The 18,594-nt window shown below is 40.8% G+C and overlaps 2 protein-coding genes across 3 annotated transcripts; one reads left to right on the top strand and one right to left on the bottom strand.

Annotated features, from left to right (window-relative positions):
* Window positions 1-3,206: 3,206 nt before the first annotated feature.
* On the bottom strand, window positions 3,207-13,732 carry znf366 (zinc finger protein 366). Its single transcript, XM_042487625.2, has 7 exons — window positions 13,098-13,732; window positions 9,816-10,865; window positions 9,562-9,729; window positions 8,535-8,685; window positions 7,880-8,071; window positions 5,241-5,415; window positions 3,207-5,154 (listed from the first exon to the last, which is right to left on the bottom strand). The coding sequence occupies exons 2-7, from the start codon at window positions 10,856-10,858 to the stop codon at window positions 4,472-4,474; spliced, it is 2,412 nt and encodes an 803-aa protein (XP_042343559.1). The 5' UTR covers window positions 10,859-10,865; window positions 13,098-13,732; the 3' UTR covers window positions 3,207-4,471.
* Window positions 5,030-17,960, top strand: LOC121944360 (isotocin-neurophysin IT 1). 2 transcript variants are annotated; one of them, XM_042488129.2, is made up of 8 exons: window positions 5,030-5,168; window positions 5,254-5,439; window positions 9,570-9,698; window positions 12,943-13,042; window positions 15,973-16,083; window positions 16,183-16,307; window positions 16,684-16,888; window positions 17,592-17,960. In XM_042488129.2, the coding sequence occupies exons 6-8, from the start codon at window positions 16,188-16,190 to the stop codon at window positions 17,735-17,737; spliced, it is 471 nt and encodes a 156-aa protein (XP_042344063.2). In that variant the 5' UTR covers window positions 5,030-5,168; window positions 5,254-5,439; window positions 9,570-9,698; window positions 12,943-13,042; window positions 15,973-16,083; window positions 16,183-16,187; the 3' UTR covers window positions 17,738-17,960. The 2 variants fall into 2 exon arrangements, with proteins under 2 accessions (XP_042344063.2, XP_042344062.2); XM_042488128.2 differs by having other exon boundaries at window positions 16,186-16,307.
* The last annotated feature ends 634 nt before the right edge of the window (window positions 17,961-18,594 follow it).

An 18,594-nucleotide genomic window follows, 5' to 3' on the forward strand; every position in this document is an offset into this window, starting at 1 on the left:
AGGAAATAAACATTTCTACGTGCACAAGTGGGGATACAGCCATCTTTTCAGGAATATACTCTGACTGTTCTTTATTCTGTGCCAATGTTATGATTTGTTGTGTCCTCTTGTTGGTCTCCTTTGTGTCAGTACTTAGTGTACAATTAATTCAAATCAAAAGTCCTCTCTGAAATGTCTCCACACTGTATTCTCCCTGCTCGAAAAGATGTCTGTTGGACGAGGCAGAGCACAGAAGTCAGATGTGTTTGTTTTATGTATCACAGTTATGTGCATTTCCTGTCTGCTCGCATTTTATTTCATAGCATCATATAGTATTGGAATAGGTAGGCGGCATGTGATACAATGTGTTAAAACATGATGATGATCTTTTTGGTGGAGTACTTTTTGTAGCAATAAGAACAGTGTTGTGTGTAGGGAGTGCCTATAAATATATTGCTGTGCATGAACAATAATGCTTCTGTGAGAAATACATGTCACCCAATCAGTCAGATAGTCAGAATGAGGACCAACAGTCAGAGGTCCTGATGACACCAATTGTAGCAGGAACTACAGCAGAAGCTGTTTTGAGCATTTTGCCAGGTGTTAATATGTCTGTCTGTCTATGGACAAATTTTGTCAACACAATAACTTCGCAGCCATGCAAGATGCAGTCATGAAACTTTATAGGCGTGTAGTTGAGATCCAAATGAAGGCCAAGTTTGAGGATTGTTGTGGTCTGAGCAAAGGCACCAGAAACAGAGGGGTACAAAGTCATGCACTGGGCTTTTTTGTCTTTATTTGACGAATGACGGAGCAGACTGGAAACAAGGTGAGAAGTCGACACATATTGGTGCTTTGCAGTGGACTTCAGTGTGTACATATTCTGCTGTAGGTATCCCTCTGTGTCTGCTCTTTACAAATGTCCATGGTGAGCTGACGCAGCAAGTGATTATGTTTAGGCAACAACAGCACATAGCAACAAATGTTTGGATGGGAAGGAGGCACATGGTGAAAAAGACCATCACATTCAGATGGGAAGCGAACACTGGACTCCTGTATGAAGGTCTCAGATTTGGTCCATCCACTGCCCCCCAACGGACCTATAGCGCCCTCATGCTCCTTATATTGCGTCATTACAGCCAGCATTTCAACCCGACGCGTCATTCTGCATTTCATGTTGACACGACGGTTCTGTCTGGACGTTTACTCAAGTTACCGGTATCATGCAGATGCGCCAAGTGCCCTCTGACCATTCCACTGCGTTCTCACCTGACATTTCCAGTGTCTTTTTATGCGAACATAAAAGGTGGCTTTTGGTGCTGTGCTTTTATGCCAAAAACACTGTAAAAAGTGACCATATTTCATAAGTTCAGAATGAGAACAGGCTGGTAGCCTATGACACACGACAAGGTACCAAGGCTGGAATCGAACTCAGTGTACAGACGTGTAAAGTGGCGTTCACTCTAACCCATCAGCCAGGTGCTCCAGGGGTCCATAAATTAAGGTAGGGTAGTCTGGTAGTCTGGTTAAGTAGAAGTGAACATTAATTTTACAACTGTTAGAATTATCTGATATTTCACCAAAAAAGGCAAATATTAGAGAGGCATCATCTCATGACCCTTCAGATTAATCTTGTGTCCCTTTAAAGGGTTAGAAAGGAGCGGAAAAAAGACAAACTAACATTAAATTTGTACTGTATATAGTGTAGTCTTGTTTTGAATCACATTTCATATTTCCTGTTTACACTTCCAAATGAGGTATGGGTATGCAGGATAGAGACGACCACACCAACTTGAGAGATGGAAGTGAAAACCATTTTGTATCATTGGCGCAGCTTGTAATGAGGTATCTTCTGTTATGGAGTATCTTTGCTACTATTAATCAAGAAGTTCAAACTAACTTTGCCATGACCGTTTACAGCAATAAAACACTGCTTACACATTGATGCATCGCAGTATATAATGCAGAATGACTAATATTACTTTGATGCTTTAAATACACTTTGAATATATTTTTACTTTTTTCTTAAGTAACCCTATTGTTTTGATACTTTTGCTCAAGTAAAGGATATAATTACTTTTTCCACCACTGATATCTGGAGCCTGAACATCAGTTATTTGCTATAGAAAAGCAGAAAATAATGTTTTTATTTATTTATATGTTTAAGGCCAACCACAGCATGTGTAACAGTGAATGTGTAACATCACTTCATTGACCAGTGTGTATCACAGGATTAAACTTCCCATCACAACAGCATCTACCCGTTCTCCTGTGTGTCTGAGTGATCTTTGCGATCTCATGATATCTAAAGTTTCAGTTCGCGAAAAAGCACACAGGAGTGATAGAATTACTGCATGAAACGCCATCTTTCATAAAGTCTCTGAGGTGTGGTCAGTCATGTTGTTCCTCAGAGACTGCACAATATGATGCTGCTGAGAGGGGCTGATTCTTGTTAGGAGACAAAGATACAAACAGTGTATCCACCCTCTGTAGTTCCTCTCTGGAGCTGGCGGTCAGGATTGAAACGTGTAGGTGAGGAAAGGAAAGGAGAGGAGGATGTGAGAACTTCCTCAAACTGTTTGCAGTTTCACCCTTTAGGGCACGGTGGTCGTCACTGGTAGAAATAGAGAAGCTGCTGTTCTGCATTTTATCTGAGAAGAAATGTCTCAGTGTTTACCTGACTGGTACAACAGACCGAAGTATAATGTGGTATTGCAGCCTAGTGAACTTCATGTCTTATTGAAACAGAGTTAGAGATGCTTTAAATGACCTTTTGTTGAATTACTTTAGGATATGATATTTATATCTGTGAGATATCCCACATGATGCATTGTTTGATAATGTATCATCTTCTACTTTGTTATAAAAAAAAAAACTCTTTAATTCCAGATAGTATTTCTACTTTCAGCGAGGCTTCTGCAATGAGCAGAAACAATGCTTTATTCTGAGTCATACAGACATATGAAGCCTTTGTCTGGGACACCCACTGTGTCCGTCACTGCTGTTTGATCGCAACCTAAAAGAGAGAAGGGGAGAGGTGTTTTCTCTTCCTCTTCCTCTGCTTTGAAAGAGAAGCAGGAGTAGAAAGGCAAGTTTTTTGAAACTCACAGCAATCATCTCTGGCTTGGTGAGGTACGTGTCTGATGGAGAAGACTGAGATTTCATATATGGGTTTTTAGTGTTTAAAAAGGCGTCTAAAAACAAAAACAGCAGGTTCATTGCACCAGTTCATGCGTTCAAGCTTTTATTTTTTATTTATTTATCAGAATCGCATTCATTATATTGCCATACAATAAAAACACAACCACTGCAAAAAAAAGAACTAACAAAATCAAAAAAACCCCAAACATTAGACATTAGAAATAAAGACGCCTGAAGAAGAAAAGCCAACCATTGTCACATCTGTATTTGTCAAAAACACAATGTCCCACAAAACAATTAAAATACCAAAAATAACCCCGAAACATGCGCAATGGTTTTAGAAATAACAGTGGGTTTTTTTTTATATTTTTTTATTTTAATCACATATTTACACATTTAAAAGAGTCAAAGTTGATGCAAATTGCATATTTTAGTCAATACTGCAAATTATTAAAAAACAAACTATTTTTGCGTTTATTCACAAAAAGCTACTCCCACATCATATTCTTCCACTCATAAATGCACATTAACTCTCTCTCAGTGACTTTTAAATCAGTGTATGATATGTTCTGTACATGCAGTATGCTTCACAGCTTTGTATTTGAGTTACTTCACTTAAATCTTCTGCTTTGTTAAAAAACACAATATGTTCATCTTTCTTTTTTTGTTTGCTAAGCTACAATATCAGATCCTCCATAATCAGTTTTATATAGAGACATGCTTTCCTTCTACTTCCCTGTTAAGAACACTTGAGCCTTCTCAAAAAAACAACTCAGTCACCCAAAAAATGTCAATATTTTATGTTTCTGCAAACCACATATATGTTACATTTTCATGTTATTGAGTAGCATTTATGCTGACATTAGCAATAATGCTATGTTCAGTGTATGGTTAGGTTTAGGTACAGACAACACTTGGTTATGGCGAGACAAAGATAATGTCTTGGCTTAAAATACCTAATTTCTGGGGTACACCCTGCTTAAAAAAACATTGATCTCTCTGTAATAAACAATAGCTTTTTGTGCTACTCTCCTGCTGGAAAAACTGCGACGGGTCACTTATAAATTTGGCGTTTAGCCGTTGATTGTTAAAAAACCCCTGAAAACGCAGTTATGACATTACAAAACAACCGCTATTTTTTTGTTTGTTGTTCTCAAAGTGGTCCGCAGCAGTCTGCAGTTTGGCAGGTCTCTCACCAAAATGTCACCCCACCTACCATCCCCTCCACCCCCCGATCAGCTTGATATGATATACGTATGAAACATCCAAATGTAACTCAATGGTTTGCAGAGATGTACAATGCCAACATTTTATTCTAGCAACTGGGCTGCTTAAAACCTGCATCTTCTTCTCATTCTTCATCTACTTCTTTTAATTCTTTGTCTTCTTCTTCCTCCTGTGATCCTGTAACTCCCATAAAGTCAGTAGTGCACAAGTGTTGCACTCTTTCACCTGTCTCTGCTCTGCTCTGACTCGTATCTACTACATCGATGTCTGCATCACTGAAATCATCCGTCACCTGTTTGCTTTGCTCTGCCTCGTCTAGCTCTTCTAGTTCTGAATCAGAACAGAGCCCTGTCTCATGGTGGTACTCCTGGTCACCCAGCTCTGACTCAGACTCATAAGCCATCTCTGACGTCTCCTCTGACTGTAAGAGGTGCACCTGATCACCTCCTTCTGCTGCTGACTCCCTCTGTCCATCTAAACTCTGCTGATAGATTTCTTCCTGCTTCTCCCCTGACCTTAGATCAGCTGAAGACTCCTGTCGTCTCTCCGCCAGCTCAGGGATGTATTGGTCCTCCCCAGCCGGCTCATGTTGGTCCATCTCAGGACTATACTGGCTCCTTCTGTAAAAACTCTCCTCATCCTCCTCCTGACACGAGCTTCCAGGGACGCTCTCGCCATCAGACTGGGAGAGGCGGAGGCTGGGCAGACCCGGGGGCTTCTGGGACAGGTCAAACGGCTCCTCTTGGCTGAAGCGGGTGAGGAGGTCCATGGGAGTGGACAAGCAGAATCGCCCTCTTTGCCGAAACACTGAAGTCAGAGAAGTAAGTCATTACATTGAGCAACTTTTGGAGCAAAACTAATGAATATACCATCTACAGTTTGTGCATCCTTACATCTTTCATCCAGCCCTCTGTCCATGACGCCATGTTTGACCTTCATGTGCCTGGTGAGGTTCCCCTTCAGCGTGAATTTGCTCGGGCAGTAAAGACATTTGAAGGGCTTGCTGTCGGAGTGGAGATGCATGTGGCCCATCAGGTTGTGCATCCTATTGAACTCCTTCCCACAAAGCTGAAAAACAAAGTTTCCGACCAGGTAAGTTCCTATTAGATAAATGAGATTTTTAGCTTTGACCTGCAGCTTTAAAATTGGCACTGTTGGTTAGTTGGCCCCCGAATTTCACCACCTTTTAGCAGCCACAGTTTTTCCCCCAGCAGGCTGATATTAAGCATGGGGGTCAAGTGTTTGTGTGTATGAAGGTTTGTGTCCCTGCTTAAGGGTTGGGGGATGGGCAATGGGAGCGGCCTATCACAAAAAGCTGCAAAATTTTCAAATTGATACACAAGGACAGCTGAATGACTGCTCACACCAACTGGAAAAAATGGGCAACACATGGATACATGCACAAACATGGCAGCATCTATGTCAAATTTGTGCTTGTTTTTTTACACAACATTAACAGTAATGTGTGTATTATGATTCTGAATAGCTGACGTAAAACTCAGTTGGGCACAGCGACCTCCTGGTTGCCTTAAAAAAAAAGGGGGGGGGGGGGGTCAGAAGTCTTGAATTTGACTTTATACCAAGACATTTCATCCATCTGTAGTTGAGGAGCTTGAGTAAAAATTAAAATGTTTCCCTCTTAAATGCAGTAAAAGTACAACAAACAAGCAGCTCAAAATGGTATGCGAGCACAGTACTGGATTACTCTCCAAAACTGGTTGTAAACACTATTTGAGGACACAAAAACAATAGGCCGACACCATCCACCTATTATTTTTCTTTCTCTGCCAAATCTCCTTTGTTAGATGACTGATTTCCACAGACTGCTAAGTTGTAGAGCAACACGTAATCATGAATGAATGTGCAGGCATTCAGATATACATAGACACACGCCCTCTCTCCCTCCTCCTGTCCTTGTTTTCCTCCTTTCCTCTTTGTCTTCCCCTCTCTCTCTCACTCCCCGACACACACACACGCACACAAACACAAGAAAAACAGAAAGAGAGAGGAAGCAACATCGAGACAGGGCCAGGAGGAGAACAGGGAAGGGCAACTCCTGCGCTGTCCTTCCTCTGCATTCTTTTTTATTAGGGTGGTCCTTTCCTTCAGGAGGAGAGAGGGACTGTAAACTGTCCAAGAGGACCGTGAGAAAACAGGAAGCTCCCTCCAGCACCAGAGAAAGCGAGATGAAATCTATTTGAGGGCCCTGTTCTCCGGGGAGGCTGGGGGGCCATTGTTAGAGAGGCAGTTTGTGTGGCGATATCCTTCCTATGGACAAGGAGGCTCCTACTGCCAAAAGCCTCTCTGCTATCTGGTCATCGTCTCAGTCCTAAACACCAAGGTCAAAACAGACACCCCAGAAAAGTGGGGAAATCCTTTAATAGCAGCTGCTACTAAATATTAAAGCTTTGGATCTTGGCTGACTTTATCAGTTTATACACATAGGTTTATTTAGTTTATAATAAAAGCGGCACCTGGAGGCTTGATGTCTTTATCCAAGCAGGAGTGAAAACTAAAGGAATAGTTTGACATTTTATGAAGTGAGATGAGAGAAGTGATCACTCTCATGTCTGACACTTTTTGTTTTTGTACAGATAACAAATAAAAAAACAAATAATTTGATCTGATCTAAAACATTATCCAGTCAAGGCGTGCTGTAACTGATTGGGATCGGGAATATATAGCTCATAGAGCATCCAATCCATCGTTTTATGCCATCTGTCACACAGATGTTTTCACTTTCATGCACAGCAATACAGAACGCAACCTTCGTCACCTCTGCTCCACTAAGCTGTCTGTCTCATCTGCTGAACTTAAGAACAGCGGCTGAGCTTCGCCTACCACGAGATCCCACACACCATGAACGAATACACAGTATGAGGCTGTTTATTTGTGTTATTTACTGAAGTTATAAGCACTTGTTTCATTTTAGCTCAGTGTGAGAGCTTGTGTTTCGCCTACAACTATAGTGCATGGTTATTCTCCGCCCTGCACCAAGGAGACACAGATAGCATTGCTGAGTTTACTACTCCAGCTGCAGCTAAACCTACTTGTTGAGTTCGGCATTTTTGTCATTGCCACCTTGTTTTTTTAGTCAGAAGTAATCATATTTGGACAGGAGCATAGAGCTGTGGAGAGGTGAGGTTTTGATATGACTGAGAACTGAGTACCAACTTGTCACAAGATAGTCACGCCCTAAAGCATACTGTGCTTTATCAACTATTTTACTTGAAAAAGGAAGATAATTTACAAAATGAACACCATGCTATACTAAAGAAGACTATAAATACTTTACTTTACTTTTACTGAGGTAATAAGTGACAAGAAGGGTCATTTTCTCTATACTATTGGACTTCTTCTTGCAACCAAAAAGGTTGACCCTTGCTGGCAATTAGAAAAATGCAGGTGTAAGGCACTTCAGACCCAGAGTTTATGCCCACTTTTTTATGTCATCTTAATCATTTAACTTACGAAAAACTGAAGATAAAACACAATGCAAAGAGCCACATCTGACAGGTTAAATATGACCAACCTTGCATTTATAGGGCTTGATGTCTGAGTGGACGATCATGTGAGCCTTGAGAGTCTGTTTTTGGACAAAACTCTTGAAGCACATGTGGCACTGGTAGGCTCGTATATTGGTGTGGATGAGGACGTGGCGCTTCATGTTGGCCAACAGGGTGAATTCACGACCACAGATGCGGCACTTGTGCTCCTTCACCCCCTAAAGAACGAGAGAATGTGGAAATAGTGGTGTGAGAAATGTGGTCAATGGCCGAGTTTGTCTCCTGCTTAAAGTTAAGGTTAGTTCAATCTCTAAAAATCCTATTGATCTTTATTTTGTCATGTTTGCATTTTTATTTATTGATTTTGTTTACTCCAGCTATTAAAGTGGAAAGAAAAGATGAAAACTGGACGTTAGGGGGTTAAAAATAGCTTCAGGAGCCATAATTTAAGAGGAAATTGCTTTGAGACAGCTGCCAAAACAACCTGTTAGGCTATTGTCCAAACTCATTCAGCCATCTTCACTATCTAAAATGTGCACAAGGAATAATGGAAATGTCTTGATGTGACAGCAAAATTGATAATTCTATTTGATGCCAAAAATCCATGCTTTTGCTTCCAACCCCTCAAAAAAACTTTGACAAAATGCCGTCATTTCTCTTTGTCCTCCTAATTAAACCTACTTTGTGAGTGAGCGTGTGCTGTTTCAGGTGGTGCGACTGGATGAACTCCATCCCACACTCGCTGCAGATGTACGGTCTGATGTCTTTGTGTTTCATCATGTGGTTCTGAAGCTGGCTCGGGTACTGGAAAGTCTTCTGGCACTCAGCACACCTGCAAGAACAAAATGTGTACAGTTCACCTCATTATAGAGCCAAATAGAGAACTGAAATGTTAAAGCAGTAGTTCAACATTTCGGGAAATGTACTTGTTCGCTTTCTTTCCGAGAAGATCAAATACTGTAATTCCCGACAAGAAAATGAATAAGGGTGAGACTGAAAGTATTTCACTGTTAGAGAGATGGTCCTTTCATATCACTGGGCTTTCTATAAAGTACAGAGATGCAAATACTTTGGAAATCAGTGCGAGAAAATACAGGAAAAGCTGGGGTATTTGTTTTTTCTCAAGAAGTAGAAAACCTGCAAATACCAGAATGCACTGTGCTGTGCTGAACCAATAATGCTTCTTCTGGTGGGTGACGTAATGTTGCTTGACAGTTTTCACCATGGATGTATTAACTCTTTGAAACCTGGAGCAACATCAGTTTTTTTGTGCTGTTTTCAGACACTTTTTACAAGTATTTAAACCCTTGTATTGGTGTGATTTCTTTCAAAAAACATGAGAAAAAAGTAATGAGCAACTTAGTGAGAAATGTTCCATAAACTGCAAGACATGAGTAAATTTTAGAAAATTATTTTTAAAAAAACAAGGGAACAGCTATAAATATAATTATCATAATTGCATATTTAAAATTACGTTTACATTCTGTTAACATTTTTGTAATTTTTAAATGCTTTTCTGGGTCATTTACTTGTTTGCTTTTTGTTTTACTTTGTTTTTCTTTTTCTAGTCTTTTAAAAAATAATTTTCAGGCTCTTTTTTTCAAATTTTTGGGTAATTTCTTCTTTTGTTGCCAATTGCCTTCTTCCTATGTTTTCAACAGAAATAAATAAATAAATCTGCAAAACCTGAAACGATTTTTGTGCTTACCTGTATAGGGTGGGGCCACGATGGGCAGTCAGGTGCCTCTTCAGCTGTGCCAGCGTGGGGAAATCCAGGCCACACTCAACACACACGTTCTCCTGTCCTTTCTCATGCTTCAGCTCATGGGCGCGAAGCTCACTGGGGTAAGCAAAACCTCTGCCGCAGACACTGCAACTGAAGGGGTGGATAAAACGAAAGTTAAGGATATAAAAAAAAAGAGGACAGTTGAAAATAAAAATCACCTCTTATAAAACATCTACCTGTATGGCTTGACGTCACTGTGCTGCATCATGTGTCTCTTTAGGTGGCTGGTCTGTGTAAAGGCCTTGTGGCACACCTGGCACTTGTGCGGCCTCATGCCCTGGTGGGTGAGCAGGTGTGTGTGCAGGTGGCTCAGCTGCTTGAACAGCTTCCCACACAGGTGGCAGCCGTGCGGCTTGATGCCGTTGTGCCCCAGGATGTGCGTGACCAGGTTGTACTTTGAGGTGTAGGACTTCTCACACATACGACACTTCCACCTCTTTTGGTCTCCACCCACGTCGACGTAATAACTGTCGTCCACGTGAACGTTTAGGCCGAGTTTTTCTGCACTGGTTGTCCCTCCACGAGGAGGTCCGTCACGGCCACGGTGAGGTCCGTCACGGCCACGGTGCCCAGGGCGGAGCTCCTCTCTTGGGTAAAAAGAACCAGGCGACAGATGCATGACGGGGCCATGCATGAAAAAGGGGTACGGGAAGAGGCTGTGATGGAGAGGTGGGAAGTAGGGTGGGTGGAGGAGGAGAGGAGAGGGAGGCCAAACTGGGGAGGGACTGAGAGGCTCCTGTTTCACCTGCACAGGTAGATTCATACCTGGCGATCTGGGGTGAAGCTGCAGTCTGTTTAGCTCGATCATACCTGGGATGGGTTTAGGAGACGGGGACGGAATTGGACGAGGTGGGAGGGAGAAGGGGATGTGGGAGAGGTGCACCGACTTCTTACTGCTGCTCTCGTCTGCCTCCTCTGCTCCTCCGTCAGGAGATTCACCTCCCTGAGCGTCCATTTTGAAAGGAGTTCTTTTGCGTTTTTGGGATCCTTCTTTTGGAGCGTAACTGGGGCCAAGCATAGGAAAGAAAGCAGGAGAGCTGAACGCACTGAAGGTGTCTCTGCTAGGTGATATGCTGGGGTATCGAGGAGGGGAGAATTTTTGGGGCTTGATGTAGAGCGGAGGTGGGTTTAGGTAGAAACTGTGCTGAGATGCTTGTCTTAGCTGATCTCTGAGAGGAGGACTTCTTGCTGGCGAGAAATTCTCTGCGTCTGTTTCCATCTTCTTTCTGTGTGCATTTAACAAGCGGAAACATTTCTGTAAGAATGAAAGTTTATTTTGAAAAGACATGCATGTAGTGAGTGCAAATTGATATGTTGTCCCCGAACGGCAAAAACTGATGTTAAAGGGGTAGCTAAGTGTCACATTTTGACGTTTAGGGCCACTGACAAAGTATTTGATGAGTTGGGAGAGAGAATGTTTTGAAAATATTGGATAGTTTTACTTTTTTGGGTCTCGATCAATTAATTAAATTAAAATACAAGATCTTTATAAGAAAAATGTCTCTTTGGTAGAACTGCTAAAACTCAGAGATATCCAAAACACAACAGGAGGCCCCTTTTTGGTTGCAAGCTAAAGCTTTGGACAAAAGTTCATCCAATGACTCCTCGTCTGGTTTCTATTTATGATACGAAACGGTTTCTGTGGAAGGAGAGCAAGCGGGCAAACACACGCATACAGTGTTGTGTTGACACCCACACCTTTCGGTGTTCAACCTGAAACCTTTCACTTCTTTCTTTCTCACAGATCTCCTCCTCTCCTGAAAGTAGGAAGTTATCTGTGAAATGTTCACCTCTACCCCCCGCACACTTTTCGCTTCTCCATGCTTTTTTCTCTGCTCTGTTCATCTTTTTTTGTTGTTTTTTTTGATTTGCACTGATAGCCAGAGAGAACTTCCCCTTTTCTCCTCCACTGATAACACTATGTGATGTTCGAATCAGTGTCTCTGTGAGCAGCCTGAAGTCTGAGGTCCATTAAACAACTGATAAGCTTAAAACTGTAATATGTTAAGATGTCATATGGCCATAAATAACATCTCCACTGCAGCGTCTTTGTGCACTCTTTAGTGCTGATGATGGACATGGGTGAAAAGACGATACTCAGGGGGGAACTGTCTTACTTCTGCATGACATCTAAAATGTGCTCGGCACTGTTGTACATATCTATTCTATTCCTGTAAACGGCTCAGTGCTTATCAATGAGAACTGCTGCGATCAATATCAAACCGCTGTAGCATGACCACTGCTTTTATTGTCTGCTGGAGCTTCAACAAACCCTTATTTATATTAACCTGTTCATTATTTCCTCAATACATCGATAACTTGTTTGGTCAAAAAAATGTCAGAAAATGGTGAACGTCAATCAGTGTTCCCCAAAGGCAAGGATGATGTCCTCAAATTGTTTTGTGAACATCCCAAAAAATCTTTTCTTTTTTTTCAGAGAGAAGTCAAGACATATTCACATTTAGTTTAGTTAGTCACAGATAATAGTTGACAACAAGTCGATTCATCATTGCAGCTGTATTGTCTGTTACATGTTATGTCTCTTTTGCAGATGGAGCAGCTACTCTTTCTATAGCTTAATTATTATAGTCTATTATTTTCATGGTCAATCAATATGCAGATTATTTGCTCAAATAACATTTTGACAGTATTGTTCAAAATTTTAAAAAATGCCTGTTACAAATTTGTCAAGACATATTGTTTTGTCTGAACCTATATATATTCAGTTAAAGAAAATCACCAAATTCTCATAATTTAAAGGCAGAATATTAAGGTATTGTTGTTTAAAAATGTCTTAAATTATTTTTTCATTCCAGAATACCTTTTGTTGATTGACTAATCAATTAATTGACTATTTCAGCACTTGCATCCAGATTCACATACATGCAGACAGTTTATTATGACTGAATCATTTCTAAGTCATGTTGCAGTGATGACGGCAACAAGTGAGGATGACAAAGGAAAATAATGAGGTGAAGATCAGCGCAGAAATTACACAGGAATTCACATTTTGTTCCTGCAAAAACTTAAAAATTTACACGCAGTGCAACACACACTCTAAAATCAGACAATATTACTTTCCAAAAAAATAGAAATACACATTTCAGGGACATTGCAAGCATTTAGTTGTAAATTATTAGTGATATATTGAAAACATAAAGGAGAAGACTGTTATTCAGCCACTTCAAAAGATTTTATAACAGTGTCAGATGCAAACTGAAATCAAAGTTTTCCTTTCAGACAGTTTCAAACACTCCTGGATCTGATCCTGTTCTTTTATCCTCTTCACCTCTCCCTCTGAAGGTGCACTGTGCAGAGACCCTGGACTATACTTTGCCACACCATGCATTCCAAACAATCCATTAAAAACCGAAGCCCCTCCTCATATGCCAGCCCGTGCCATGTAAGTGTGTGAGGCTGCAGCGAAGTGTGTGTGTTAGTTTGTGTGTGTAACTTACCGCTTGAGTGTAGCAGAGTGTGTTTTCTGTGATGCTGTTGGCTCAAGTGCTGCTGCAGCTGCTGCCGTTGTACCTGTACCTGCGTTTCTCTTCTGCCTCCTGCTCGCACTGCAACTCTCCTGACAATGAGCCGCCCGTCCACGGATAGCATTTGAAGTGACTTAAGAAAGAGAACAGGAACAATCACTTTGTTCTCATTTTTCAGATGAGTACCTTCGGAGAGAAGGAAGGAAGGGAGGGGAGAGGAAGTCAACAAGCCTAGTGCCTTCCTGCAGAAAAATAAGGAAACACTAGATAGACATCTCCATTTCTCTATGAAATAGGGATTTGCACAGCTTTTGGGGGAATGGCGAGATCTGATGTTGCACAAGAAAACAATACAGTTTGAATGTTTAACAGCTGTGAAGTGGCGTGCATTGATGGGAGATGATCTCAGTTCTTTCGCTTTGTTCAGTGCAAACAAATGAATGCTCTGAATGACTGATTTCACATGCATACATTAATAAAAATCTTTTGTTTTTAGATTAAATGTGAAAAGATTTTGAGCACTTAAAGAATGACAATTTAGGACATTTCAGGTATTTTAGGCTGCAGATGATAAAGTTTATAGTTTTATAACGTAAGTTAGGTGCATAGTATCACAGAGGGGCTGTGTGAAGGCTTGTTTAAACATCCAAGTAGGGGGGTGACATATTACATGGGTGTTGTGATCCTCTGCCAGAAAAATTTGAGCATTAAACACTTAATTTCTTGCATTTGTGTCAATTTTGCACCATTTTCTGCATTTTCTGCATCACTTTATGGTGTATTTAGCCAAAATAAAAGTCTTCTGCTACTTTCATGTTTTTATAAGGGGGATAAATGCACATATTCCCCTGCGTCCCCTACATCTATAATATGAACACTTATGCAATCCAAAAAGAGAGAGAGGAAAAAAAGATGCATAGATCTGGCAACTAACACCACCTTTGTGACACTTGTGTTATTCAGGGTTTCTTCCTTTTTAAATGGTTGTGTTTGGAACCTTCCTCAAAGTGTTATCAAAAGTTGCATAAGTATTCCTGTAATTTTGTCCAACTCTGATAAAAGCATGACAGATAAAAACAGTAACGGACAATGAAAAATTAACTCATAAACAGGTTACATGTGTCAACACAGCCACTAGGAGGCAAGAGTGGCCCACTGTCTGAGTGACACTTCATGACATCTTCTTATAGTGACTGCAGTTATGTTTTATGATCTGTGGGTGGATGTGAAATCTATATAAATTACGTAAAATAAGTCCACGTCTCCATGTCCCACTCCTCCCCGTTGGAACAGAAGTTGGCGAACAAAGTCGATGAGCTGTTATGAACTTATTTTTAATTGAGATGAGGTGGCAGTTACTGCATCAGGAGGGAGCAGCAGTAATTGAGCTCATATCATTGGGACGGTGAAACGGTCTTGAATGGGTTGTGGGCGATCATTAGCAACGTTAATTAGCTCATGAGCCCAATTAACCTCAGACCTGGACAATGTGTGCGTCAATTCCTGTGAGGAATTAAAGACTATTAATAGAAAGGAATATTTGTAGGTGCGCGTATGTGTCTTTATCATCAACATGTTTTTTGTTTACAAACATTCAAAAAAGTCAGCACATGTGAGGCAACATGAAGACTCGGCAGGTCGAAACTGGCTGGTTTTTTTTCTGTCTTTCTCCGATCTGTCCTGGAAAAGATACTTAAAGGAACAGTTCTCCCCAAAATGAAAAATTCGTTTTTTACCGCTCTCCTGCAGTGCTATTTTCTTTGCTGCTTTCCTGGCTGCTGTAACAATGCGAATTTCCCCACTGTGGGACTAATAAAGGATTATCTTATCTTATCTTGGCTTATCTTATCTTATCTTATTTATCAGTCGAGATTGTTTTGGTTTGATTTGGAGATACTGGCTGTAGCGATGTCTGCCTTTTTGTCCAATTTTGAATAGATGGCACTTGGCTTGTGGTGCCCAATGCACCAAAAATACAATTTGAAAAACTCAACAGCAATGTCTCTTTCCATGGATCATGACCTGATTACTCAAAATAATCCACAGACCTTGTTGCGAGCAGTTTTAATATAGGTACTATTTTCTTTAAACCAAACTACACCCTATCAATGCACAGAAGGAAGTGTGCATCCTTACAGTTTGGCCAAGGAAGATGCCGTTAGCGTTTACATCTTGCACTGTCACGTACAACAAGCCTCTTGTCCATATCAAGATGCAAACTTCTTACTATGCAGCAGAAAGAAAATATTTCCTACATGAATCTTCTCACAGTAAGGTCTGTGGATTATCTTGAGTAACCAGGTCATGATTCTGAAAAGAGAAATTGCTGTTGAGTTTTTTTCTAATGTAGTTTTTGGCACCACAACTCAAGTGCCATCTATTTCCATTCAATTCCACAGAAGGCAGACATTTCGACGTCATCTATCCGCAACTCACACCAAAACAGTCTAAATAGACAAATAGCACCACAGGAGGGAGAAAAATATCTATTTTTGATTTTGGGGTGAGCTGTAATAAGAAGAATCATTACAGTGTATCTCCTTTTTTAAATAGAGGCAGATCAAAGTTGTACTACACTCGTGCCACTTATGCGTTGAATAATTCAATCTCCTCATTCACTTCCTGACCTCTCTGACATTCCTGTCATCTCGAACATGCACGGTCACGCACCAGGAGCCCTTCTGTAATAATTCTCAAAAGCAAGACCCAAACTAGGCCGCAGAACCGCCTGGCCCTTTTGACCCAGCCTGCCCAGTGGTCAACTTAATTTCCGGAGGTGATAGTAACTGAAACGTGGCTCATTAATGATCTCTAAGTGGCTTTTGGGTTTCTGTGTCACTCTTTGAAGAAGCTCTTCAAGTATATAAGGCATGTCGGAGGCACCAAGAACAGAGGAAGCATCCAGGAGCATCTGGAACCAACACTTCAAATCTACTGTCATCAGGAGATTAAGCAACAAGTGAGTTTTACTGCAGATTCAGCTTTTGTGGTGAGTGGACTTTTAGTTCAGTACATTTGGGCAGTAACTAGTTTTTCCATCTTTCTTTCACTCTCTCAGCAGACATGACTGGAGCTGCTGTGTCCGCCTGCCTACTTTTTCTCTTTTCTGTATGTTCAGCGTGTTATATCTCTAACTGTCCTATCGGTGGGAAGAGGTCCATCATGGACGCACCGCTGCGCAAGGTGAGCTGCTTTTACCAGCATTTTACTAAAAAACTTCTTTGCAAACTGACAAATGTCTGGCAGATTCAAAAATAGTTTTTAAAGTCAAGCACATTTTATTTATCAAACTCAGAATCACATTTAACAAAGGGTTTAGAATCTGTGTAATCTCTATAAACAAATACTGTATGTACATACTGGAATATGTTTGCCAAATATGTAAACAGTAGGATGAGATTTTGGTATTGAAAGCGTTACAGGCTCAAACAGAAAAAAAGGTTACGAATCTGAAATTATTTTTAGGAAACACAAACCGCTCACAATAAACACACAGTGTCAATTTCTTTGACATACTTTCTGAATAACAGCAATAATACTCAATCTTTTCCTCCTGTAGTGCATGTCCTGTGGCCCTGGAGACAGGGGCCGCTGCTTCGGCCCCAGTATCTGCTGCGGGGAGGGCCTCGGCTGTCTGCTGGGCTCCCCGGAAACAGCTCACTGTGTGGAAGAGAACTACCTGCTCACCCCCTGCCAGGCAGGAGGGAGACCCTGTGGATCTGAGGGAGGACGCTGCGCTGCTTCAGGACTCTGCTGTGATGCAGGTCAGTCATGTCCGGAAATACAAAGGAGGAAATACACTGTTGATAGAAGTATTCAGGTCCTTCACGCAGTAACAGTAACTCTGGGCAACAAAAACATGAAATAGAGTAAAAAATACAATATTTCCCTCTGAAATGTAGTGGAGTAAAAGTGTTAAGTTGCATAAAATTGAAATACTCAAGTAAAATACAAGTACCTCGGAATTAAGTTAATGTACTTACTCTCCAGCACTGCTTAATTTATCCAGTAATATGACTTTCTTTTATATATTTAATTATTATATTATATTTTCTTTTTTTTGTTTTACTTTGCATTCTATTAGAAGCTTTAATTTGGCTATATGAGATAAATCATTGCTTCTGTGGCAGAAAATGTTGGTTTCAATCCCTAAAAGTTTACAACATTTTTATGTTATTTTAATAATGTAGCCAGAATGAGAAGCTTGATTCCTATTAGAGATATTTTAAAATGCAGTATCTCTCAAGTACAGATAAATAAGCAACATTGTCTTTGTATCTCAGTTCTGCTACTTCAGTTACTGTGAACTCTGCTTTGATCGTTTGCCCTCTTGTTCTGAAAAGGTTCATGGTCGCTGGTCACAAACCTGATAACAACACATTGTAAAGTGTACAGTTGCAACAACTTACTACCGTGTTCTTAGTGACAGCTCCTCCTTTATTTGTTTTTGTCCAAACTCCACCACAGAGAGCTGCACCACAGACCAATCCTGCCTCATCGAGGAGGAGGGGGACGACCAAAGCAGCCAATTCGAGGGCAGCGACCCCAGTGACATCATCCTCAGGCTCCTGCATCTGGCCGGTCATACTTCTCCTCATCGAGTTCACCAATGAGCTGCTCCTGAAGCCGAGATCTCATGGGAAACTCTTCATCCGACGAGCCGACATGGGACTTGTAGTTGTAGTTCATATAGTTGTATTACTATGTTTGTCCTTTGGCTCTTTCCCCTTCTGTAGAGTGCCTTTGTCAATATATTTTTATGTATGAAAATAGGGATGAATACTGACAGTGGTCATCCAGATATCTGCATGTTGAAATAAAGTTTGAGAGAGTAAATCTTGTTTTTTAACATTTTATTGACTAAAAGGTATGAATTGTTTTTCCTATACGGTGAAGAACAAGTCAGCACAAAGCTTATCAGGCTGCAGTGTTATACTATATTCCACTATCACCAAATGTACTAAGCCTACAGCCGTCTTTATCTTTTCAGACGTTCATCTTTGCACAATAACTGTCCTCTGTGTGAATCCAAAGGATCCTCACATGACAACAAGTGTGTGTTTTCGTGGCAAGTCCGGTGACACAATATCACTGTTGCAACAGTTATGACAACAGTTATCTTGTACGGTCGTCATGCACCTTTGATCTAGTTTTTTGTAAACTTCGGGGTAACAAGCTCCTCTTCTGTACTAGTTTTGAACGCCAGACAATTTAGTTAGAAACACTGCAGAATCAGAATTCACACAACAGATGAAATCTGTGTGAAACACAGATGACAGATTATCGGCATTGTGCTTGATTGAATCATTTTGTCGTATCTTAGCCTGCTCTGTGAGCTCTCTTTTTTTCCATAATCTTATCTTGAATATTGACTTGATTATCAGAGTGAAGTACCTTTGTAATGAATGAAGTCACATGCAATGGGTTTTTCCAAGGTGTTGCAGCAGCAGTAAAATGCCTATCTAACCTG

The sequence above is a fragment of the Plectropomus leopardus genome, chromosome 4 (assembly GCF_026936395.1).
Source record: "Plectropomus leopardus strain MGB_pleo_1.0 chromosome 4, ASM2693639v1, whole genome shotgun sequence".
In the NCBI taxonomy this organism is placed as follows: domain Eukaryota; kingdom Metazoa; phylum Chordata; class Actinopteri; order Perciformes; family Serranidae; genus Plectropomus; species Plectropomus leopardus.